The sequence below is a fragment of the Tiliqua scincoides genome, chromosome 6 (genome assembly GCF_035046505.1).
Source record: "Tiliqua scincoides isolate rTilSci1 chromosome 6, rTilSci1.hap2, whole genome shotgun sequence".
In the NCBI taxonomy this organism is placed as follows: Eukaryota; Metazoa; Chordata; class Lepidosauria; order Squamata; family Scincidae; genus Tiliqua; species Tiliqua scincoides.
The window spans coordinates 11,985,215-12,011,358 of NC_089826.1; the positions used below are offsets into that span (position 1 = coordinate 11,985,215).

Genomic DNA, 26,144 nt, shown 5'->3' on the forward strand with positions numbered 1-26,144 from the left:
AAAGGGAACCCAAAGGAGCAAAATTATAGCTGCTTTTCATCTCTGTAAGCGAAAAGACATGGAAAAGACAACACACACAGTTATCTTCTCATCCATTAATAATATATTTGTTCCCTTAAGAAATATTTTCCTTATTAAATTATTTGTGCTAACGTTCAAGGAACAAAACTCATGCATGTAGTAATTCAACTAATCGTTCATTCCATCTTTAAAAAAAAATCTGAATACTGACAATAAAAAACATGCTTTCTAAATTCCTGGTGTCCTGGACAATACAGATAAAAAATGCTAGAAAGGGCTGGCATATGGCTAGGTGCATAAACATGGAATTTTGTATAGAGGACAGGCCCATGGGATCATTTCCTGGCACAGTCTATAGGGAAGAAACTGGCACCCAGGAACTGGTTACTGGGAAAGGTCCATTTCCTTCAAGTTCTGCTGAAGCCACTGCTGCCCAAAGGGATGTAGCAAAAAAAGACTTGCAAGCAAAGGAACTTCTACCTGGATTTTGTGCTGATTGCTGCTCATGGTAGAATTACTACCATTAGCATCAAGGCTTACACCAGAAACAAATCAGGTAGGTACTGGTTGAGACCCATGTCCATCAGAATTCACTTATGAATTCACCACCTGCCTAGATCAACTGCTGAACTGCCAGTATTTGTGGCAGTGGTAGCACCCAGTATGCTATCAGAGGGCAGAGATCAGAGGGCTATGATGAGTGGCTGTGCCCCAGGGCTCTCCGTGACCTGGTACTGGTACTGAAAAGCATAGCTTTGGATACTACCTTGTAATGGCAATAACAGTCAACCAAAGCTACCTACAATTTTTCAATGTGAAACTGTGACTCAGTTGATGAGTGGGTTGTATACATCTCCCTCTACCCCGCTAAAGTATCTGATTAAGGAAAACCGAATTATCACAGCATTCAAAGCAACAATATTTTGCTGCAGGCAAGAGTCACCGTTTCTCCCTTACACCTGACCGAGTGGTGCACAGAATATGGTTGTGCAAGTTTTTCACATACAGTAGCCAATAAGAACCTGTGACATCACTGATAAGGGGCACAACTCCTCCTGCATGCACATGATATTTGGTGATTAATAGCGAGGAAAAAAGATCAACCACAACCCAACTACTCAAGGACTGCAGAATTAATGAGCTCCTAAAACTTTTGCAAAAGCCAGCAAGATCAATACTTTACTCTGTAGCAATACCCTACCATTTGGTGGTTTTTAAAAAAGTTCTTTTTCCTTAGTTTAATTTTTTAGAGGCTTTGTATACCTATTCCCCAGCATAGCAGTTTGCATCTCTTGTTTCAGGAAGAAAAAGAAATGGCAATGATACCCCCCCCCCAAGCAGCACCAGGGAACTTTAAATTACATCGTATGTGGTGGCTGGATAGATCTAAAAACGTTGTGTACATCTTTGAATCAGATCCTGTCACCAGAAACCTGTGAAGCTTCCTCAGTTCATCAGTCAAGACGTATAGCCTACAGGACCACGAAAGTCCAGCAGAAGGCTACAGAGATCATCCCGCTTTCTCTGCTGAAGACACTGTCAATTTTGACAGCGGTGATCACAGAATGGGGGGTAGTGGAAAGAATGTCTGGATGAATAAAGGCCTGGAGCACATATAATATTTGCAATGAAGATGCCACTAAAAATGGAGATGGGACATATACAAATAAAGACAGAGGAGGCAATTTTGCTGTGCAACATGAATAGGAGGTTTTCATTTATAAGCCACAATCATACTTACAAATACGTAGAAGGGTACAGCTGTGCTGCCCTTTGCGACACCAGCATGAATTTACTAAGTGCAGATATCACCTGGTAGGTGCTTAGTTCATTAAGCTTCTGCACTATGAAAGGAATTCTTAGTACATCTCAAGAACAAACCTCCAGTTATAACAACACCAAGCAATGGTACCTGTGTCTGTGTGTTCACATGCATGCCTTGTGACACTGCACCCCACATTTATCAAATAATAGAGGAGTAGCCTCATTTCTCAGTGCATCTTTTTGCAGAGTCATCACACAAGTATAAGTTTTGTATGACTGTTCCACAAATAAGATCACATTAACTTCCTTGGAAACTTAGGGCCCAATCCTATCCAATTTTCCAGTGCCGGGAAAATTGCCAACTATGCCAACGGGGCATGCACTGCATCCTGTGGTGGGAAGGCAATCACTGAGGCCTCCTCAAGGAAAGGAAACATTTGTTCCCTTACCTGAGGGCAGCAATGTGGCTGCACTGGTGCTGGAAAGCTGGATAGGATTAGGCCCTTACTGATTCCAATCCAGAGCTTTGCAAGTGATTCAGTGCACACAGTGAAGTTCCTGCACTGGGAGCCTTTCTTATTTGATTCCTTTTTGAGACACACATAGCGGGGGGAAAAAAATGAGCATCTGAAGTTATCCTCACCAGGGAAGACACAAGAGAGACATGTGCGCACACAAAAATGCCTACCTCAAAATTGGCTGGGTACTGGAGACAGGCTACAACAGCACTCCAACTTTACTCTTATGGATAAAAGTTCTAGTTGGGGCAATCAGATGCTCTATGTGGTATTCCATGTGGCTTTTCATATGCTGGACCCTAGTAATGTATCGTGTGTCCACCCCTCTGCTAATCTCTAAATCCAATTTTCAGAAGCAAGCTCTGCACAAGGGAGATGATAACTTCCTATCATGCAGTAAGAATCTACATCTCCCACATTATAGGAAAATGTTCTTTGCATGTTGGGAAAATTCATCCAATATTTTCACTGAAATGCAACAAATATTAATGTCCACTGACCTCTTGCCAGCTGTCAAAGAACGCAGAAGCAAATTTCTTAAAGAGTTTCCTCTTAGCTAGCTAGTGGAAATCCTCTTTTTGTTCCTTTCCCAACAAAGGAGACAGAATGTAAATATGTACTTTTTCTCATTAGTGTAAATGCATTTCATATTTCTCCCCCACAAAAGCTGAGCAGGGAACCTTCTTTTTGATGTTGCATTTATCCTTCTTAAGATTGTCATTGTTTTCATTTTCTAATATTACTTTCACCACCTTGAGAGATGGTAAAAAGAATATCACCAAAAGAATAACACCAAAGCTCAAATGAACAGGAAAGAGCAGGGTGTGGGGTGAGTAGAGTTTTGTTAATGATACAGACCCTCATGCACATAAAAAAGGAAAATTCATTCTGGAAATTTTGACTGGGAGTTTCATTTCTAGGAAGCTTTGAAGGACTGCTGGATCTCTTCTAGGCAACAAATGGGTAAGTCAAAACATTCAGAATCAAATGTTGTATCGACCCATCGCTGGAGTCCATACAGCATCGAGGTGGACCCAGACTAATGATGCATTAACAAGCAAAAGATTAGGATGTCACCACAAACATCAAAAAATTTACAATTTTTAAAACATTTTGCCAAAAATAAAAAAAAAAGGTTTAAAAGGAACAAATTGGCCATTTTCTTTAAAGCACAATAGATAAGAAAAAGCTTACAATTAATGTGATTTCTGGTTGATTCTATACAAAAAAAAATGGTATTGACAAAAGTAAGGGTTATGTAATAAGATATGTTTGAAATCATTTGTCCTATAGCAGATTTTTTTTTTCATTTTGCTGTTGTTCCTAGAGTAGCTCCAATCGTAATTACACACACCTCTAAAATTCAACTCTTTATGTCTTTGCATTCCTGTCATATAGTATTTGCCTAATAGGAAAAGTTGGGGATGAGGCCACAGGGGGCAAGAGAAAGCAATTCAATGAAGGTTGCAGCAAATGGCATAAGGATACAGTCCCTTCCTGGAAAGAGGATTTTGTGGCGCACCATCTCTCCCATAATGCATCCTACTGACCATATATCCACTAGAACAGCAGAGACAGGGAAATGGAGAAAGAAGGGAGGGGAAGGCAAAGTTAACTAAGACACTTTGGCTCCTAAAGGAGGGGAAAAAGAGCAGGTTGATCAGAGAAAGCACAGTTTGATGCACCTTCCAATGAACATTATTTTTTAAAAAGCCCAAGATATCATAAATAGAAGCAGCATCAAGGACCATTGTACCAGACAATATCAACTCTGAGTATTACTTGACTTATTTAAAGAACTGGTTCACATTACTGACCATTTATGGTTTTAAAAAATTGAGCCCAATGGAACTGTGACTTGAGTCACATGTGTATCTGTCATCACATAAACACCTATGCAAGTTTTCCATGTAGAGCCTATCTTGTTTAATGCTCTTATTTGTGGCGGCTCATATATGCGTGATCCCACATCTGCAGCACTTTTCAGTCATGCCATTCCCTTTTGGCCGAAGTGGTATATTCTAATGCGCTGGACTGCCACACAAGCGCATATACTCTACAGGAGAAACTGCCAAATTCTAGAAGCACCAAAGTATGCAAATTTGGGGATGGGCGGGAAAGAGGATGAAAACCGATCACTCCAGATTGAGACTTATCCATTCCAAAAGCATAGATGGGTAGGACTGCCATGTTGTAAGAACTTATAAAAAAAAATAATGGGAGGGCAGGTACCTATACAGTCAAGTATATGTATAATTCCCATTCCCTCCACCCCATGTTCAGATGGTGTGTCTTCATGCATTATGGTCTCGGCAAACCACGCAACACAGACACCCAAACAGTGACAGTCTCTAGTACAGTGTGCAGCAGTTGTGAGCTAGCACCTCAAGGAGTGATGACATAGGTCCTTCAAAAGGACCTGAGGTGGATTGCCATATTCAACTGAGATATATATGTGAGTAGTCAACAAAAGTGGAGCCAATTGCATCAAACTTTTCCAACTAATTGCTGGATGTTTCTCTAGGATGTTGTATCCCTTCCCCCAAACATATGGTTCTAACATTCACATGTATACCACAGTTGCAGAGAGTCACACCATGGGAAGCTATTTGCATGTAGGTGCAGATTTGTGTGAAGGGAACCACTGAAGTTTTCTTCTATTTCATATAATTCCTCCTTTAAGGTCTCCTTCCCAAGAATCTAACATGGTATAAAGTCATAGACACACAGTTACTTAAAAGAAGTTAAAATTTGGGGTGAAAAGCTGCCCAGACTTTAAAATATTTATTTGTTTTGGAAGTTTTAAAAGATGTACGTGCCTGCCTTTAGAGCAGCCTTTTTCAACCACTGTGCCATGGCACACTGGTGGGCCGCGAATGGTCCCCAGGTGTGCCATGGGAGTTTGGTGGAGAGTCATTTATTAATAGGACCATTGGGGATATGAGCCCCCCACAAACAGCAAGTTGTGCCTTGCCAATTGTCCAAAAACCGATGGTGTGCCTTGACAATTTTAGTACCTTGTCAGTGTGCCATGAGACAAAAAAGATTGAAAATCACTGCCTTAGAGTGTAAGGATAATCCATGACCAGAAGAGAAAAGCTAAATACCCCCATCCAAAAAGATAACGTTAGATTTTAACATTATTAATAAAAGTTAAAGTTGTTTTAAATAAACTTAGGTTTTAAGTAAATGTTCTGTTCAGCAGTCCTTACTCAGGGCATATCCAGACCTTGAATCTGATACACTCGGAAAGCTCTTGCTAAATGGTTGGATGTTAGGTTTGATTTTAAAACTTAAACAGCATTGGAGCTACCCAACATGTTGCTCCGAGGAGTAAAATCCTCAAAAGTCGCAATTGTACAAGGCCAAATTGTGCAGGCAAACCACAAAGCAAATGGCAATTGAGTATGGATGACGTAGTGGTTTGAGAGTGGGATTTAAAGCACAATCCAAGCCTTGCCTTGTGCCAGTGCAGGACAGCTCCGCCAGGCTTCCAAGTGTCACAAACATCCCATAAAGCACGTTTGCCACGACTCAGTAGCAAGCCACATGAGCATAAGGATGTGTGCCGGCCTACTGCCACCAGATCCCATCCCTGTGCTGCCTCGTTCAGGCAAGTTTGCACCTTCCGGGGAAGGCTGGCGCAAGGGGTGAAAGAGGATGGCAGGAAGATAGAATGGAGGCAGAGAGTGGCATTTTTGGTTGGAAGGGCAGACCAAGAAGCAGATCAGGCCCTGGAGAATTGTGGGACTGGCCACAGCAGTGCATACAGAATCCTACTCCCGGCCTGGGCAGCCTTACATGGGCTGCTTGGACCTGCACAGACCCGAATAGCCCCATAGTGGTGGCTGGGTTCAACATGCGGTAAGAGGAAAAATTATATCCTTACCCTGAGTTGTCTCCAGCCAGTCAGCCTACCTAATGCAGGTTAGGGTTGGGCTGTCCAACCTGGAAGGTCCAGGTTCAAATCCCCACTCAGCCATGAAGCTGCCTGGGTGATCTTGGGCAAGTCACTATCTCTCAGCTTCACCTAACTCACAGGGCTGTTGTGAGGACAAAAGGAGGGGAGTAACCATGTGCATCACCCTGAGTTCCTTGGAGGCAGGATGGTATAAAAAGGAGGCAAAAATATCTTTGATGTGTATTATTTGTGTCTATGCTTACGGGTTATAATGCAAAGGCAGCAAGGTGAAATCCATAGCAATACGTTTACAGTGTAAGACTGCAACCCCCAGAGCTCTGGAACATTCCCATAGACCTCTGAGAGTCTTGACTTGGAGGAAAACTACCTGCGAAGGCAAACATTGCTTTTGCCTTGCAGTGTCCTCAGTTGCTGCTTGGGAGGAGAAGGAAAGAGGAAGGCAGAGAGAGAGGAAGCAGTGAGACAGTGCTGATGGCAGCAGGACGAATCAGCATGGCCAGATGAGGAAGCCCAGCCATGGAGGATTTAATCTCTTCTGGACTTTCAGCCCATTTTTGGGATGCAGACTTGCTTGCAAAAGCATAAATGTATGCGAGCCAAATATTTCAATTGGTTGCAAAAGCTCCAATAGAAGCTCCCACCGCCGCTGCCACACTCCCCTTCCCCCAAACAAAGTGGTGTGGGGGAACATTGGGGTGAGGAAGGCAGAGGCGTTGGGTACTCTCAGGGCATCTTTTCCTGATAAGGAATGAGATGCCAGCCCCAGAATCCCTGGTGGGAAACTCAGAGGCCCTTCTCCTGGGCAGAAACAGTATTCACTTTCCATTCTGGGACTGGGACCCCTAACCCCACCAGGAAAGGGTGAGGCAGGTGACTGAGAAGTGCCAGCCGCTGCCTTCCCCATTCCTCAAAAAACAATCCACTTTGCTTTGTGAAAAACAGAACTGGATGGTGGCAGAGCCCGCAGCAGCTGGCACTTAATATTTGAACCTTTGTGAATGATTTGCACCATCCGTCACAATCACGTCCAGATTTGGCAAGCACTTTCAGGTCTTTGCAAGCATCCAAAACAATCACTCTCAAAGGCGCATGTTTTTGCAAGCTCTCACTTAGGAGCTCAAGTACGTTTTGAGTCAAGCACTAGGATATTTGTACACCCCTGATGCAGCTTGCATCTGGGCAGGTGGTAGGGAGGAAAGATGGATTTTGGGGGCACCCTTCACCCTGAGTCTGTCCCCTCCCTTACAGCAGGAAGCAGATCAGCCACCTCTGCTCTGTTTTTGCAAATCTGGACTTGCCTGTTTTATTTACAGTTTTATTTACAGTTTTAATACAGTTTTATTTACAGTTCCTTTATTTGTGTGCTTCTTTTAAATAAAACCAGAAGTGTCACACTTCTGATTTTTGGAAAACTGTGTAAGGAGTAAGGTAAGGGACCCCTCCCTATTTGCTGTGGCAAAGGCAGTGACAGCCACCTTTGTCTCAGGCTGCATCCAAGGTTATGTCACCCTTGGTTATAGCTGCTGCTTCTTGGCAGCAATGGGTAGAATACAGTGTTGTCATGGGAACTACCACCATAAAGTGGCACCTAGAACTAATCAGATCCTATGTATCTGTGTCCCCAGAAATCCTCAGTAATCATGGTATGGGCTTTGCATGGGGCGAATCTGAAATAGAAACCTTCTCAGTTTGAAAAGCCTGCCTGAATTTTGAATCAAATGTTGCCACAACTGTTCCCCAGCCCTACTTGTCATTTTCTCTCCACCCTTCCCAATGGGGGAAAGAAAATCTCTTGGGATGGGAAAGGGTAATAGGTAATGAGAAAGTCTGCCACACAACTACAAGCTCCACGTGTTATTACTTTTCCAACTAAGTTGAAGCCTTGTGGAGCTCGTCTTGTGTGGAAATGATCAGACCTCACTGCCTGTTAGCTTGGTGATGGGAGAAGGAGGAAGGATAGTCTTGCACATCACCCATTCACCCTATGTATTCCATTACTGAATAACCAAGTTTGCAAGGTTCAGACCTGAAGAGCTGCCTTGTACCATTAAATTTTCCCAGGGGCAGCTGAGGCAGTCATAGATTCTCCTCTCCATTCTGCACCCAGTCCTGTCATCTCTGACCTTCTGTAACGGGCAGAATTCCATGTGAATGGCACAGCAGGCAGAAAAGTGGTCTGGTAGATCAGAGTGGAGAGGACAGAAAAGTTGTACCTGCCACATCACCTGGGCAATTTCATGGTACCTGCATTTTCCCTGGATTGCAATCTAGAAATGTCAGCAATGGGGAAGAGGCAGCTGCATTCCTCCAAAGACATATAGATCAGGCCTCTGAGTGTTCACTTCATGATAATGATTTGGTCTCTCAAACCTCTCTTTTCCTTTCCCTCTTTTCTCCTCCTGATAGAAACAAAAACAAAGACCAACCAAATGGTTTCTTTTGGTTAAACAAAACAAAGGGGAAATGTTTCATCTGGGGAAAGGAAGGGAATGGAATTGGATGCACAGGACAGCAGAAGCATGCCTGACATATTGGAATAATTCACATCTTTAAAAAGGGCGATCTGGAGTTCTTGGAAACATGGTGCAGCAAAATGGTGGTAAAATATATCATCTCCATAACTTGGGTTGGCAAGAGAAAATGAAAGCATAGAACTGGTCTTAATCAGGCAGGATGCAGCGGTAGAGAGAGAGAGAGATTAACTGAACACATACCCAATAACAGATACCAAATTTTTCATGTGACATGGGAGAAATTGAAAAATTCTCTCTCTTTTTTTGCACATATTACATTTACATGAATTCATTTACATTTACATGAATGCATATGAATGTGCATTATGGCCAAATCATATTAGGCAATGGCCAAAACACATTTGCTTATCTCTTCCTATCTTGGCTCCTGTTGATAGATAGGTGGTAGACTTGTTAACAAGCTACAACATCTGATTGCTTATCGCATGATAATTGATTCTGATTCTAGCATTTGCATATGCTCAGGTTATCAACGTCATAGCTCTGATTAAGTGATTCTCTCAGGTACCTCTCCTAGGTGTATAACTTCCACTGTCCGCAAAGGATTACCTATTTAGTGCAAAGGCTCAGATGTGCACATGGAACAACGCCATCCATGGAAGTCTGCTTGTGAGCAGTGACTTTTTAAGCACATCAGAGCACACATGGCATTCTGGATCAAGTGCAACACCTGAAATCACCACTAGTTTCACTGGTAGGTGCTACAAAAACATTTCTGGTGAAGAGGATTTTAAAAGCATTGCCCTTTAATTATTACATACAATACATCCTATTGTATTGAATAGGACAATTTTCACCTGAGCTGATAATGACTGCTTGAATCACCAGCCGTTGCTTTTAAATTGAGAGACGGAAGGTGTGCTTAAGTGTGCCCATATTATTACCAAATTTAAATAACAAAGAAATCCGACTAAAATAGCTATCTAATTGCCAGCTCACAGATTGCAGTCAGATGTTAGTTAAAGAGCTGCAGCACGCTAATTGGATTCTACAAATTAAAATGGAAGGGTTCTGAGAATCCACTATTTTGCCATTACATTTAGCACTAAAAAGGTGTCTTCATCTTAAAAAATGAAAAGATGATTTGAGTGACAGAAATAGCAACATAATGGACTTCTCTTTACTAAATTATTTGCTTTTTTCTTTACATTCCTATTCACTTAACACTGAAAATATCTGTAGTTCTGACTTAATATTGTACCATTATTGTTTTTTAGCATGCAAATAAAGAGAACCCTTCACATGATAACATTATTTAAGACAAAGAAAATAATCCCTCCCCTTTCTCCTTCTTGCAGGTAAGAGACATTTCAGTGTAAAAACAGCATCCTTGGGCATTAAATCTCCGTTACGCCACTGGTTAAACTTCCCAGCAGCATCCTCACCCTGGGACCCAAGGTTCAAATGCATTTACTATTGCATTTCATGTTCGGCACAAGAAGAAGGCACATGAATTGCAGAAAAAGCTCAGGGTATAAAGGGATCTAGGGTTTGAATGAAAAGTCCTGTGATCTGAGAATGTCTAGAATTGTGTGTATTCGTACTCCAGAGCCTTCTCGGGCATGAAGGGACTAGGATTGTGCAACACTGTCATCTGAGATCAGAAACCAACCTGAGCTGAGTGTCAGAAATTTCTTTGAGATAGGCAGGGGGAGACATAATTAAGAGTATTCTTAGCACCTTTCCAAACTGCATGTCCCAGGATTCTTTGCGGGAAACTATGACATTTACAATGATAGAAAAATAACAGAGAGTTGTAGTGCTCGCAGGACATTTGGGGCAGCAGACCTTGAAATTTAGCATCTAGGTTTCCCGGAATGTGTCTTCACAAGAAAGCCAGAGGCCTGACTCTGGAGCAGGTATAGCCAAACTGCAGCTCAGCAATGTTTAATACAGGTGTTCATTCTGCGAGGTTGGACATCCCTTGACCGAAATTGCCTCCCCCCTTTTCTGTTGGTAAGTAATCTGTGGGAGTCTTCCTCAGCTAAGTAAAACTGAGTGTTTTGATTTTGTTGTAGGCCTATCCTTTTGAGTTAAATATTGGATTTCCGATAGATACAGTTCATTGGTTGGTGCTAGAACATAAATACTTTCATATTTACACATCCATTGTGATAATGCCATAGGCAATGGGTAAATTGTGGTACATTTTAAGAGTCATATTCTATGGATGCAGGAAGATCTGCACAATATGCTTGTGGATCTCATAGTCTGCCATTGTATTGTGCAGGCTCCAGTGCTGCAGCATGGCCTCCGATGGTCTGCAGCTCAATGATGACAGTTCAGCATTCAGTAAGCCCTGTGCAGGCAGCAGTGGGCTGGTAAGTTGGTGCCAGGAGTGGATTGGAGCAGAGATTGGCCAGGCTGGAAGCAGATCAGGGGCAGAACAAGGCAGATCTCAGCAGCTGTGGCATCTGCGGGGTCTGGAGTTTGCATGCTGAACCTTGAACACTCCCTGCTGCAGTTCAGATCTGTGCCAACCAAAGAGCTGGCATGGGTCTGATTAGGTATTGCGGAAGTGGTAAGTAAACATTTTCTTTACCTACCCCTCCCAACTGGCCTGGTCCCCAGCTGGCCCACAGAATGCAGTGGAGGCCACATCAGCATCCATGCATTATGTAGACCAACCATAAATAGGATTAGGCCAACAGTCACCTCATTATCTGAAATTAGTTAAAATGTTCAAAGTAGACCTGGTTCTGAAGGCTCTTGAAAACCAGTTTATTGAGTCGTCTTGCCCAAGCCCAGATTAATTTATTATTCAGTCCAGACTTCCCTGGACATCTGGACCAACCCTTAATTGATCCATTTGATCCCTGCCACCTACATTTTTAGGGGAACTGATAACTACATTGCAGGTTGATGTCTGAACTCTGCAGTAAGTGTAGGCAACAGAGTCCAGACATGCTGTAATTCTGCATGCTTTCTGACACACCTGGCATTGATGGGCATAACCATCTCTAGGCCGCAACTTGCGGTCCAACCAGAGGAGTAACACACTGCCCTGGCACCTGGAGCAATGATATTTTCATATCACATGACATCTTATTATGTGACATCACTTCCAGCTTCTCCCCGGAAGAGAGACACTCACTGCAGTGGCTTTGCACTTTCTGTTCCTTCTCCTCAAGGGGTGCCTCCATAGGAGAAGGAACAGGGAGTGTGAACCTGCCAACACCTTCTCCATAACTAGGGTGGAGCCTGGGGACAGCCATGCGACCCCTCTTGGCATAGCGCCCAGAGCCGGTGCTCCTCAGGTTCCACCCCAGTTACATCTCTGGGTCCAACAGTTCCTACAAGCCCTCACTCCCAACATCTCCAAAATGTTTGGGGAAAGTGGGGGAGGGAAGAAGACTCATGGCAAAGGGTGACCAGTAAGCTTCTGGTCCTTGCCCCATTTCTATTGGTAGAACTGTATCCACAGTTCTCACCAATTTGCGACTGGACAGATTTTAAATCATATGAATTTATGGCATACAGCAGACACCTTTCAAGTGGACTCAGTTTGAAACTACTCCATTCTGAATTGGAATAGGTAGCCCCTGCCTACTGCTAGATTTCATACACATTCAAGCTCCTTTGAGTTTAAAGGAAGTACAATTTTGGTGGGTAAGAAAACACTAATAGAGAGCATATATTTAACTGAGAAAGGGCTAGGAGGCCAGCTAACATTGTCTTCAAGCTCCAGCACTGATTTCCAGAGCTGTGAAAGAGACATAGGGCATTTAACCTCTTTGTTCCCATGTGACTTACCCACAACAGAGATTCTGTCAGAGTTTCCCCTTGGCCACCTTCCTCTCCTAAGATACACAGAGCATCACATCCATTTGGGTAGTTTCCATATTGTTTCTTAACTGTATCATCATATTTGCACCACATGTGATGTTTGCTTGCATTACTTGGGGTACTTAACCAGGCAGATAATTGCATATAGTACTACAATTTTTTTTTTTCAATTCCCTCAGGCTGGTTACAGCATCTCACATGCCAAATTATTTTGACTTTTACATTCAAGATCCATATTCATACATACATGCTAATTCCCCTCTACGGGATATTCTACCTAGAGATGTCAGCTTTTCAGTCTGCCACTATAGCAGGTGATAATCTTTATCTTCATGCTGATGAAAAGCTTCAGCCACAAATGAGTTGTGGCAAGCTTTTGTTATTTTTTGGGTTAGTTGGCAACCCTAGCTTTACTCCACTCCATATGCTCAATATATGTGCATGTCCTACCATTCTCCTTGTAGCCCATTCCCAAGATGACTTCCGGTGCTCTGTAATAACGTGTCACCACATAGGGAGTCATCATGAAACTAGTGCCTGCGGTCCTGGCCAGTCCAAAGTCCAGAATCTTCAACGTGCAGTCAGATTTTACCACAATATTACTTGGTTTTAAATCCTGAATGAAGCAGAAAAAAAAAAGTGTGAGTCCTGCCTAGAACATAAGAACATAAGAACAGCCCCACTGGATCAGGCCATAGGCCCATCTAGTCCAGCTTCCTGTATCTCACAGCGGCCCACCAAATGCCCCAGGGAGCACACCAGACAACAAGAGACCTGCAAGGCCTCCTGGGAATTGTAGTTTAAGAACATAAGAACAGCCCCACTGGATCAGGCCATAGGCCCATCTAGTCCAGCTTCCTGTATCTCACAGTGACCCACCAAATGCCCCAGGGAGCACACCAGATAACAAGATACCTCATCCTGGTGCCCTCCCTTGCATCTGGCATTCTGACATAACCCATTTCTAAAATCAGGAGGTTGCGCAAATACATCATGGCTTGTACCCCATAATGGATTTTTCCTGTAGAAACTTGTCCAATCCCCTTTTAAAGGCATCTAGGCTAGACGCCAGCACCACATCCTGTGGCAAGGAGTTCAATGCAGCTGTACATTTGCTTTATCGAAACCATGTGGGCATCACCCAATGCAGCACTTACTTGCAGGAGCTTGGCATTCCAGAAGTTCAGGGATGATGTAATCACATCTTCCCCAACCTTCTGGGCCATCACATTGCTTTTAATGCAACACACCCATCTCTAGACTGCCTCCATTCCACGATCTTCACCCTAGACCCAACTGCGTCACATTCTCAGTGGTGAGCAGAGGACTCACAATTGTCAACAAGAGCGCAAGGCAGCTGGGCCTGGAGAGGGCCCAAGATTACTGAATGGAGGCTTGAGCAGTGTGGTGCCCCCCCCCGAGGGTGACACTTGGTGCAGCCCACACCAACTTGTACACCCATTGTGACACCGTTGAGAGATGGTGTTTTTCCTGGAACAACAGCCCAAAAGGTTCTGGCCAAGGGTAGAAGGGACCAAGAAGCGAGAATGAAGCTACTGGCTAGACATGCCCCCCAAAATAGAGGATGCACAGGAAATTTTTCAGCATTTTCTTTGCTTCTAATACTTGAGCCCTATAGAACAGCATGTCTACTCACCAGAAGGCCTGGCTTACCCTGTGAATGATTCCTGCAGAGTGAAGGTGCTTGATGCCGCAAAGCATTTGGTAGAGCAGGTAAGACATTCGCTCATGGTCTAGCTCCATCTGAATCACCTGGCACAAGTTGGCATCCATCAGTTCCATTACTAAATAACTAGACAGGAGAATTAAGTCACAGAATTACTACTCACGCATAGCAATACTAATGGCATTCCTGATGCATTTGGCTTGTAATCAGAATGATTTCTCCCTGATAAGAATTAGATTGAATCATAAGAATTTGATGGTATAAAAGGTAACCACAAAATCCACAGAATGCAAATAGAGTGAGGAGGGTGGGGGGAGTAACAGTCCTGGGAGACTGGCATATTCATATCTAACACAGGCAGCTTCTATTTCACCAGCACTCCTTGCCTGCAGCCCTGGTTCAGGCTACAAAGAATACAGACACAAGCCAGGGTCACACGCGGATGTTGTGACTGTATCCCAAAGCATGATGGGAGAGAATTTGTGAGAGCCGGTATCAGGAATCGACTGGGTAGGGCATTGCCTGATGGCCAATCAGGCTGATTGTAAACTTTCCAGTACCAGTGGCAGCAGAGCTGTGAATCAGGCAAGATGCACACCACCACAGTGCACACCATCCCATTTTCAAATGGGAGAGTCTCTCAAAGGGAGGACATGGGAACCCTATTGTACATTTGGTTTGGCTGGTGGGGAGGGCAGAAGGAACTGCCACCACTTTTAACCTGCTAAGTGTTGGGGGGGGGGGGTGCAAGGGCCAACATGCCAAGGGGAGTCCAGGGCAGAGACTTCTGAGGGTGTCCAGCATGGCTGCTGATGCTTGGCAAGATGTCACTCAAAGAAGCTTGTTTGCCATTACCTAAACCAGGGGTGCTCACACTTTTTTGGCTCGAGAGCTACTTTGAAACCCAGCAAGGCCCGGAGATCTACCAGAGTTTTTTTTACAGTGTTCGCGCCATCATAACATTTATGTGTACAATGTATGTTGGTGTACCTTGAGCCCCACTTAGTATAACAGGACTTACTCCTGAGTAGACATGCCTAGGATTAGGCTGTGAGGCTGCAATCCTAGCCACACTTACCTGGGAGTAAGCCCCATTGAGTACAATGGGCCTTACTCCCGGTGTTTCCTCCCAGAGGCACCTGAAGGGGGGGGTCAGCACTCCGCGATCTACTCATTTTGCCTCGCGATCTACCAGTAGATCGCGATCCACCTATTGAGCACCCCTGACCTAAATGATCTTGGAGGCATCTGTGAAATTTTTCGGAAGACACATGGAACAGTTTAAAAAATGCAGAGGAAAATACCCATGAGGAGAATGGTTTGTTGTTGTGCCCTTACATTACAAGTCAAGAGCTGAGAGTTAAAAGCAGGGCCAGTGGAGTTGGACAAACAGATTTGTGGATGCCCTCCAACTTGATTCAGGTCACGTTCTCACTATGCGCCAAGCCACAACATACCACGCTCAAGAGAGATACAAGTAATTCTCTGTCCCCAGGCAGAGCATTTTATAGAGTCATAGGTTATCATAAAATAAATATGAAAGAGGTAAAGGATGTTTCACACTCCTTTAAACAAGGAGACTTTTTTCAGAGCGAAGTACCCACATTGCAAAGGCCCACCTCAGGGAGTTCTGAAGAAACAGTCACATCCTGAGCGAGCCACCAACACAAAGGAATGAACCACAGCTCCCTACAGCCATTCAGATTTATTTACATGTGCGCACGTCCTACACCCCTCCCACCTCGCTCCCACTGTCCTCAAGTTCCTCCATTAGAATGCTTGGCACACATTCTGCATTTCTGTGTTTATACACAGAGGTGAAAAGTGCGTTCTGAAATACCCAAGGGGCAGTGGATGAATAGATTCCAAAAACTCAGACTATTTTGAGCTTCTACGCAAGACAGTGTTCAAAGAAGGAGTAGAACATCCATTGCATTATTCCTGGATCTTAATTGTCACTAAGGTGTACAATGGTCTCTTCTTTCTCATTTCTTCCTTTACTGCCTCCCCACTCCTCCCAGCAAAAATCCCTTGTCAACATCACTTACACATCCTGGAACTCCTCCAGAGATTTTTGTGGGGTGAAGACATTTAATAAACTGATAATCTGGAAAGCAGAAAGAAGGGAGGGTGGGAAAGAGAGTAGAGACAATGATAAAACATTAGCAGTTGATTGCATTATGACAGATTGCTGTACTCAAATAACAGTCAGTGTTTCTAACCGTGTGGTTTACACTACTAACCTATCCTGCTACCAGAGTGAAAAAAACACAATCAGATTTCAGAGCTATACGCTGCAAGGAAAAATCCCCCCCCTCCCAAGGCCATGTTTGCCTGCAAGTGGATCATTTGATTCAACAAAGGCTGCGCAATTTTCCCTGTAAACGGAAAGTTCTCTGATTGAATTTTCGGCCTCACTGGAAATAAACATGCCGAAATTGCAAAACAACAGGACATCAGTTATATGTTAATGATGCTTCCAAGGGAAAGATGAGTAAGGGAGGAGGGGCAGGAAAGCTGGCGGGGGGTGGGGGGTGTAAGCCCTGCCTATTAAACAAAAGGGGGGGGTTCTTACAATCTGTTGCTGCTGCTGCTGCTGCTGCTACTACTACTACTGGTACTAGTAGCAGAACTACTACTAGCAGTACTACTACTAGTAGTAGTGTTTCTAATACTGCTACCAGCATTGGATAGATGTGGACTAAATTGCAGCTAACAGCTGCTACTAATACTGCTAGTGTTTAGAGCAGATTCAATCAACTTTCTTAAGAAGCACACTGGGTTTGCCCCAGTGTGTGTCTTATGCGGTGCTCTGTCTTGAATCAGGCCAAATCCAACTTGAAACACTGGCGTGGATTAGAGCGATTAAATTTTGGCTCAAAATATTCTATAATTCTGACCCTAACACTCTTTTATATCACCTCCTTGTTGACCCTTACTTCTCTGATAAACTTTGGAGTGCAAAAATAAAACATTTGGGAGTTCAGCCTGACTTACTTGGTCATTTGCCCCAAGCCGAGGCTTTTAGGCTCATTAAAGGGAGACTTCTGGATATTCACACCTCCAATATTTTATCTGCAGCCAATAAAACTTGTTCACCTTTATTTTATCACTTACCAGTTAAAGTAGGCGAAATTCCCAATTATCTCTATATTTTGGAATGCCCAAAGATTAGAAGGGCCTTTTCTATATGGCCCATTGTATTCCATCTTCTGTTCTTTGGGGTAGATTTAATGGCATTCCTTTCCAGGAAAGAATTTGTCCCTGTCCTCAGCGGGCTGTAGAAACGTTAGACCACCTTCTTCTTCATTGTCCGCTTCACAATGAGGCCAGAAGGAAATATCTGGCCCTTCAATTTCACTTTAACACCTTGCTGAGGATTTTGCTAGATTGCAATTTTTATTAACCTCCACTGATTTTGACATTGTCTCTCAGATAGCTAAATTTATCTCACAAATCATGGTGACTAATCTGAAGCGTGCCCCTACTCTCTGAAGTGTTTGGTTATAGGTGTTATTTGTAGTTTGCTATGTTATGCTTGTGCACTTCTGTATGTTTTTTTTTTTTTGTTTTTGTATGCTCAGTAATGCCTAATAAAGGTGTCTGAATCTGAATCTACTGCTAGTGTTGCTTTCTTCTTTTAGTACTTATAAGGTTGAAGAACATGTCATAAGGATGAAGTACTTATGATAAGGTTAAGGCTGAAGAACCTGACCCTCCTTCTCCCAAGTGTTTGCTGCACCTCACCCCTCAAAGTTGCAGCCCCGAAGTAAAGCTGACCAGTAACTAACTGGCAGTTGGTTGGCTGGACTGTGCAGTCCTGAGGCCTGGAGGACCTTGGAATTAATACAGCATGTGGTTCCATTGTTTTTGTTTGCAAATGAAATGGTTTATGACCAGCTAATAACCTTTTTCATTTCTTTTGCTGATACTGAGTCCTTCCCCGTGGACACCAGAGGCCTACACAGAAAGCCCCTCACTCTGGGAGTTATGACATTTCATATCTGTGGCCAAAACAAAAGCACTCAAGATATGTCAAGAAGCCTAAAGGACTCTAAAGTCTAAAGGAGATTTCAAATCTCAGGGGAAACAAAGTTCACATTCAGAATTTGACATTTTGGGATAGCACTATTAGTCACTTTCACAAATATGGAACACTTTTCCTCTTCAAACTCTACCACAAACTAAAGGCCCAATTCTATCTAACTTTCCAACACCGTTGCAGCCACAGTGGAGCCTCAAGGTAAGGGATCAAATGTTCCATTACCTTGAAGAGGCCTCTGTGACTGCCTCCCCACCACAGGAAGTGGCACATGCCCTATTGGTATGGCTGCATCAGTACCAAAAATTTGGACAGGATTGGGTCCAGAGACAGTAATTATTTAAACTGCTTGTTCAACAGAACACTGAAAATGACTGTATGAATCAATCTTTCCAGAAAGCATGGATAGAAATGGGCTCTGGAACAAGAGATAAGGTTTGATCTGTGCTGGCAAAAAAACTGTGCTCTTCACTGTATGGCGAAGGATTCCATAAGGCCATGATCAAAGATTTCTGCTTGAAAATGAAAGCAGCGTTCACTTCTCAGCTGTTTTACTCTATCCGAGCAAGTCCTGACCTTGAACATAATCCTGATCCTATTCATATAAGCATCACCGTTATCCAGTATTAGCATACACCAGTTATGTAGCCCTGAACTGGATAAGCAGAGCACAATTGATCTATTGTTGCATGAGAGAAGGAAGACTGAATTGCTTTTCCACTCTTCCCTACAGGACTTTCATGGGATTTAAATAGGAAAAGGTCTCCATAGTGATAGCATAATCAAATATGCTGATCCAGGACTCAATTGTATCTTGCTTTATTCTAGTCAGCAAATAAGAGAATGCAGCTACGCTTGTGCCCTTTCCCTAACATCTACTTTGGGGACTGAAATAATGTAGCTTTGATCACATCCGTACATCTCAAACCCATGCAACCTCTTCACGAGTATTAGTAGAGGGCTCTACTTCCATTTGCAGGCACATGGAGCGAGGGAGGGATTTGCCTTTAAAATAACAGGCCACAAAGCAAATATTTGATCAAAAAATATCATAATTTCTCTCTCTCTCTCTCTCTCTCTCTCTCTCTCTCTCACTCACACACACACACACACACACACAAAATCTCTCTCTCCAAAGTCAAATGTTCATGTTTTTCAATCCCACCACCAAAAAGAAACTTACATTTTTGTGATTCACACACTTCATGAGGACTAGCTCCCTGTACGCTCGCTTCGCGTGTGTTTGATTTTGAAACGGCCTGCTGAGCTTTTTGATGGCCACATTTCTGTCAAGAACAGCATCATACGCAGCACTGGAAAATGAAAAGGACAAACAATGGAACTTTCACACGTGGTCATATGTCACTGTTAGTATGTCATTGCTAGCGTGAAATTCCTTGAACGTCTCCAATTTCCTCGTATTTCTTTTAATGATGCTGAAAGGAAAGAGGCTTGTCGGAGACATACTCAAACGGCTTTGTCCTCAAGCTGAAGTCAATGGCTGAATTAAATAGTCACACTGGATAAGCTTGAGTACTCAGGCACAAGTTGGTTTGTTCCATGTAGAAGCCACCGTGAGTAGGCCACCATAAATATATCTTTGTGGAAAGCCATCATAATGTCATGTAGCTAGAGGTGTGATTTTTTTGGTGATAATAAAATAAAAACACATAACACTGCTTTCTGCACTTCTCGTTTTTGTAAATACAGGTTGTGTCTTGGCATTCGCAGGGGTTCCATTCCCAGAACCCTCACAAATGCTGAAAGTTGTGTTAAATGAAATCAATTTTTAAAAATGTCCCTTTGCTCAGTTGTTTAAAAATAGCCTAGCTTACTATTGTAATGCCAGAGAGTGACAGCAGGCAGGCAATCGATCAAAGTCTCTCCAGGGGCTTAGAACAGCTAAATGTCAGTTCACTTCAATGCAAGCGACCCCTCCCTTCCCTCTGGAGCCACGAAAGATTGCAAAGAGAATGCAAAGCAGAGCTGATAATCACTTTGCATTCTTTCGCAGGAGTTCCAGGAGGAAGGACGCGGTTGATTGCCTCTGAGTAAACTGAAACTTAGCTGCTTTAAGCCCCTGGAGAGAGTTTTTGATTGATTGATTACCTGCTTGCTGTCGCTCTCCTGCATTACAGTGGTAAGCGAGGGTGAGTAAAGGGACATTTTTCTTTTCATTTAAAGGGCCCTTCTCAATGCGTTGAGATAAAACCACATGCGGAAAACCCTTCGATAATTAGGTTATACCTGTAAACTTAAAGAAAACAAACCCAAAATCTATTAAAAAATAAACTGTGAAATCTGAAAAAAAAATTAATGGACGGGGGTGTGTGCGCATGGGTAATGACTACGGCTTCATCTCCTGACAAAATACCACTTATATCACCCATCTAGTACACTTTTAATGTGATTATAACCTATAATTGATTTTAAAAAAATCAGCCTTGGAATAAAAACACATAATACAGCTTTCTGCACTTTTCCTCCTTTTGGGGGGGGGGGGAAATCTGTGAAAAAATAAAAATGTTTGAGAACACCTCTACATGTAACGTAAGGTATTCTGTTGATGCACCTCATGGTATACACCTCCATGTTGAACATGTCTAATGTATATCCAGGCACTTGAGTACTTTCTCATACCCACAGATGATAGTCAGGCCTAGATGCAGCCGAGAAACAGTGGGAAACACTTTTGCACATTGTCATCTCATACTGTACCACATTTTTCCAATCTAAACAAATACCACTTGCTGCAGAATAACATTAAACTCCCCACCACCCCAAGCTCTGAGAAAGTTCCCTAAGAAGCTTTTTACAGGGCACCTCCCTTAGGAGCAGTTGGCCACTGGCGGCATTTCTACAATGTCTGCATATTTACACCCTGAGATCAGGACAGCAGGCAAGCACAGCTTGCAAACAGCTAATGTTTCAGACTGCATCAGTTTTCCCCAAGCAATCAGTATGCTTTTGGAAGTAAACTTGGTACCAAGAAGATCTCCCTGGAAAGAGCATTCCAAAGCCAAGGTGCTATGGCAGAACAAAACAAAAGGCCTTCTCTCCAGTCATCGCACATGTCTCCTCTGACAATGAAGGGATCCAGAAGAGAACTTCCAAGATAGATCTCACCTTGTGGGAGATCCCTGAGGTACCCAGTTCCTAATTCATTTTGGCTTTATTGAGGCTTTCAATTATGCCTTAAAATGGATGGGAATCCACTAAAGCTGCCTTAGAACTGATTTGATAATATACCTTACAGTTTTAACTTTGTTTTATGCTATTTTGGGAACTGCATATTGGTTTAAAAAGGGAAATAAACAGAGTCTAGAAGAACTCTCTTCATAACAACAGTTCAGATGCTTTCTCCTTGAAGTTCCTTACTTCCTCCAAATCCATTTACTTATAATTTCTATGCCCCCAGCTTCAGCCTCACTGGAGGGCTTATCTGCTTTTGCACATGGTCTCTGGAAGTGTACATAACCTAGTACTTAGTGTAAGCTGTACACTCTCTGCCTGCTACATGGCACAATCGCTTCATGTCTTTGGTTTGTGCAAAACAATATAATGCAATAATAATAGAGGCTTTTACCTACTCTGCAGAAGCACGGCTGGGCTTAATTGAATAATGCTATTTTCATTTCATTGAAGATCCCATCTGATGAAAAGAGCATGCCAGCCATGTTTAATAATTAATTTGTACCAGGGAAAAAAAGACAAGGAAAAAAAAGTCACCTTTAAAAAAGAAATCATAGCTCTGTTTGCTGAAAGAGGCACATTTTGGTGAAAATGTTATGTCTGTGTGGTGTTCAAAGCCTTAGTAACAATACTACGAACTATGTATCATGTTGATTCCAGGCAGGGAGGTCCCAGACTATGATAAGGGGAGGTTGTTCACTGTCTCCCCAGATCCCTTCCTGAACCATCCCACTGGGTTCTATTATATATGGTACCCCTCCTGTTCAAAGTGTATCTTCATTCCAGAGAAAAAAAAAGAACCTTTACATTTCCTTTTTCACCAGCCTAGTTCTCACTGAAATGGTAGTCTCACTGAAGTCACCCGCGCCTGGGTTGCCCCATTTCATACCATAGGTGTGAGTTTGTATGACTGAAAGCTCCTCCATGCTAGAGAAAGAATCTCTGGACCTAGAAAATGATCATGTCTCAAGGAGAAAGGTTCTACCCTAATCTTTCCATGACAATGGCACCTGGTTTTCTTTGTAGAAGAATTCGGTGATGTGGTGAAACATTATGGCATCACGCAAATTCCTGCCTGGAGCAACATGTAAAGCTGCCAGTTTACAAACATGTAAAGCTGACAGTGAATCTGGCCAGATGGTGGATCCAGCCTCGCAGTGAGCTATCCATGGTCCTGACCATTTGCTTAATGACCTGTATGACCATTTTGCCACCCTTGACCGGAATGCCAATCTGAGCCCCAGTCTGAAATGGAAGATAAAGCTGCAGTTCTGTGGGTTTGGACATGAAACTGTCCCAATCATATCATCTGAGGCTGTCTGATTTCTAATAGTAAAAATGGCATTCTCTGGGATTGCTCACTCTGGCCTAGATCACCCAGTTCAAGGCACTTGCCCACTGTTTTCCAGCTGGGAGAGCAGACAGCAGTGGGAACTGTCCAGGGACACCCCCAGCTGCACAAAAGCGCATAATCAGTATCCCCATTGCTTTGGCAATATGGATCCAGGTCCCCTAGAGATGGGAGGAGGGAAGTGCATCTGTGTGAGACCTGGGAAGGGCTTTAAAAGCCCTTTTCAGGTCTGTGACTGAGAACAGACAGAGGAACCCCTTAAAGGAGACTGCCCAGATAGGCAAGTAAAGAGAGGAGGACCCAGATGAAGGCTAATCTCTCTTCCAAAGGTGAGAGGCCTTGCAAGAGGGCTTTAAAAGCCCTTTTCCGCACTTATGTCTCACCCTTACCATCAGCTTCAGCAGCGGGGAAATGATCGGAAGCACCAGAATCCCTGGAAATGCAAGTAGGGCAGGGATGTTAGTGAAAACTGCACTGACTATAGTTAGTGAGAACTACTCTGACACCCACAACTCACCTTTCCACAAATTCTTTCTATGAGTGCTGAAAAGTATTTTGGGAAAGGGACTAAATGGAGGTGAGCCAAGGCCTCTCATCCTTTGTGCTCTTAGAAGTCTGAGTTCTCTCCCTTTCCCCATACAATCATGATGTTCTGTGTTTAAACACAGCAAACTGCTGCCATCATGCCTGCTTTGGCCCTCTCTACTATACCATGCTGGTTCATGTTGCTATTTGCCCGCAGGCTTCTGGGGAAGATCTGCTGCCACACACCCGCAGATCCTTTGCTGTGTGAGTACACAGCTCAAGACAAACATTGGAAACCAAATAGCAGAGCCAAAAGGAAGCCGGTGGGAACCTCTAATGAAAACTGGCAAGTCCTGCTGGCAACTGACATCTTGGAACATTTTTTTCCTACTTATATATGAGCTTTTAACCGCCCTACACATCCAGAGTTGATATTGCATTCAAATACTTATTTAATTTGCAAGAGCAAATCGCCGTACATATGTCACAGGTGCAATTGCTGTAGGTAACAAATAAATCTGTTTTGCAGCAACCACATTACCTTGCAGAGATTTGAGTGCAAGATGCATAAGGAATTTGGGAGATGGGTAAATGGTGGAACACTGAATGAGCTGTGATTATTATCATCATTATAGCACCATCTATGTACATGGGTCTCTGCTTACATTGTGTTCACCTGTATGCATACACACATACCTTTTACGACGTTGAAATCCCACTACAAAAGTCACTATTTTCACTTGAGTCCCACTGTATGACAATTGCAAAAGTTAATGCAAGTGGGGAAAATTCCTTCTAGGAAGCCAGCCCAAAATTATTATTTTTTAAAAAAATGCTTAATATAATCTCTTGAGTCACAGTACTAGCCGATGAGCATTTTGAAAATATCTGCCTCCCCATAGGTCACATTTCAAACTTAACTAAGCAAATTATCTGCTGAAGTTGTGCTGCTTTGTTTTTTGGCTTTCTTCTTAAAGTTCCCATTTTCACAGGCAAAATGACAGAGCTGTTTAACTGGTCAATATACATAGCTGTAGTCTTCATTCAGGCAATGTAATAAGTCATGAGCTGAATTCTGCACAGATCCATAAGAACATAAGAAGAGCCCCACTGGATTAGGCCAAAGGCCCATCTAGTCCAGCTTCCTGTATCTCACAGTGGCCCACCAAATGCCCCAGGGAGCACACAAGACAACAAGCATACACCATCCCCTGCATCGGGCAATCAGAGGCAGCTTGCCTCTAAAACCAAGAGCTTCCACATACCTACTATGACTTGTAACCCGTAATGAACTTCAGAAATTTGTCCAATCCCCTCTTAAAGGCATCCAGGCAAGATGCCATAACTACTGCATATCCATGCAACCCAATTCACCAAAAGCTACCTTGCAAATGAGTGTACAGAATTTAGTAATTCATAAAAAAATGTATATACATGCATATACATGTATTAAGCCTTTATGATACATTAATTGCTTGTAGAAAAATAGAGAATCTTCCAAACTTTGAGAAAGTTTATGAAGCTGCCTTATTCTTGATTGAACCATCTAGACCAGGGGCGTCCAAACTTTTTTGCAGGAGGGCCACATCATCTCTCTGACATGTGTTGGGAGTCGGGGGGGGGGGGAAATAATTTACATTTACATTTGAATAAATTTAAATAAATGAATCTATCAGCGATGGAACTTATATGAATGAATGAAGGTCTTGCAATAGCTCAAGACCTATAAAAGGCCTTGCACAAAGCAAGGCCAGCCTTTCCTTCACTACCACTGCTACATCACAGACATGAAACACCAAGCAGTGGAAGGATCCCTTGTCCCACTGTTCACGCAAGAGGTCAAACAGTGGCCCTCATGCTGAGAGCAGTTGTGTCAGACCAGCATGGCCTCCAGCAAGTCTCTGGAGGGCCAGAGGCTCATTGGAGACTGGGGATTCCCCGTGGACCGGATTGGGAGTTCCTGAGGGCCACAAGTGGCCTTCGGGCCGGGTTTTGGGCACCCCTAATCAAGACCAGTATGGCCATCTCTGGCTGATATTTACTTCCAAGCTCAAAAGAAGATATCTTTTCCCTTACCTGCTATAGGTTAAAGATAGTGAGGAAAGAAGCTGAGTTTTTTGCATGCAAATTAGGTGCTTCTCTGCTTTTTCACGGCCATTTTTTGTCCACAGCAGAAGCCTAGGCAAGTTGTGTTTACAAGCCTAGTCAAAGGGACATGGAAAACTTGAAAAGAACCACATAGAAACATAACTTGCAGCTCAAATAGCATCCCCACATCTCTGGAAAGCTTACAGAAGATACTCTTGCTAAACTAAGGTTTTATCCTCACACCTATATAGTTGCTACACTTGCTTACAACAACAGCTATCAGTCAGTCGTGCTTTTATCATAAAAGCTATAGCTTTACTGTAATAGCACCATAAAAAAATGTCCTTTACAAATGAACACTATCAGCTGGGGATGCTGAAAATGCTGTAAATAAATTGGGACCCAATAAATTATGGTTCGCTTGCTGAGGTAAATCTTTCCGACTGGTCTCTTTAAAAAAAAATCAAAAAATCAAACAACTATTGAAATGACATGCCCAATCTCGTCTGATCTTGGAAGCTAAGCAGGGTCAGGCCTGGTTAGTACTTGGATGGGAGACCGCCTGGGAATACCAGGTGTGGTAGGCTTATACCAGAGTCTTTTGAGACTGAAGGTTGCCAACCAACCAATGGAAACAAAGATTGCTGCTAAGTACCCAACGTGCCAAGGCCACAACCAATGAAGTGTCTAAATGCACACACTATCACTCTTTCA

The 26,144-nt window shown here is 43.1% G+C and overlaps 1 protein-coding gene across 2 annotated transcripts in view; it reads right to left on the reverse strand.

Moving 5' to 3' along the window:
* MAPK10 (mitogen-activated protein kinase 10) overlaps positions 1 to 26,144 on the reverse strand; it is a 111,878-nt gene that overhangs the window by 51,842 nt on the left and 33,892 nt on the right. The window contains exons 3-7 of one of the 2 annotated variants that reach the window (XM_066631609.1): positions 19,458 to 19,587; positions 16,281 to 16,339; positions 14,220 to 14,358; positions 12,996 to 13,161; positions 3,792 to 3,863 (exon numbers count right to left, since the gene is read on the reverse strand). In XM_066631609.1, coding sequence (XP_066487706.1) covers positions 3,792 to 3,863; positions 12,996 to 13,161; positions 14,220 to 14,358; positions 16,281 to 16,339; positions 19,458 to 19,587 — 566 coding nt within the window. The remainder of the gene's footprint in view (positions 1 to 3,791; positions 3,864 to 12,995; positions 13,162 to 14,219; positions 14,359 to 16,280; positions 16,340 to 19,457; positions 19,588 to 26,144) is intronic. The other variant, XM_066631610.1, reaches the window with a different exon arrangement.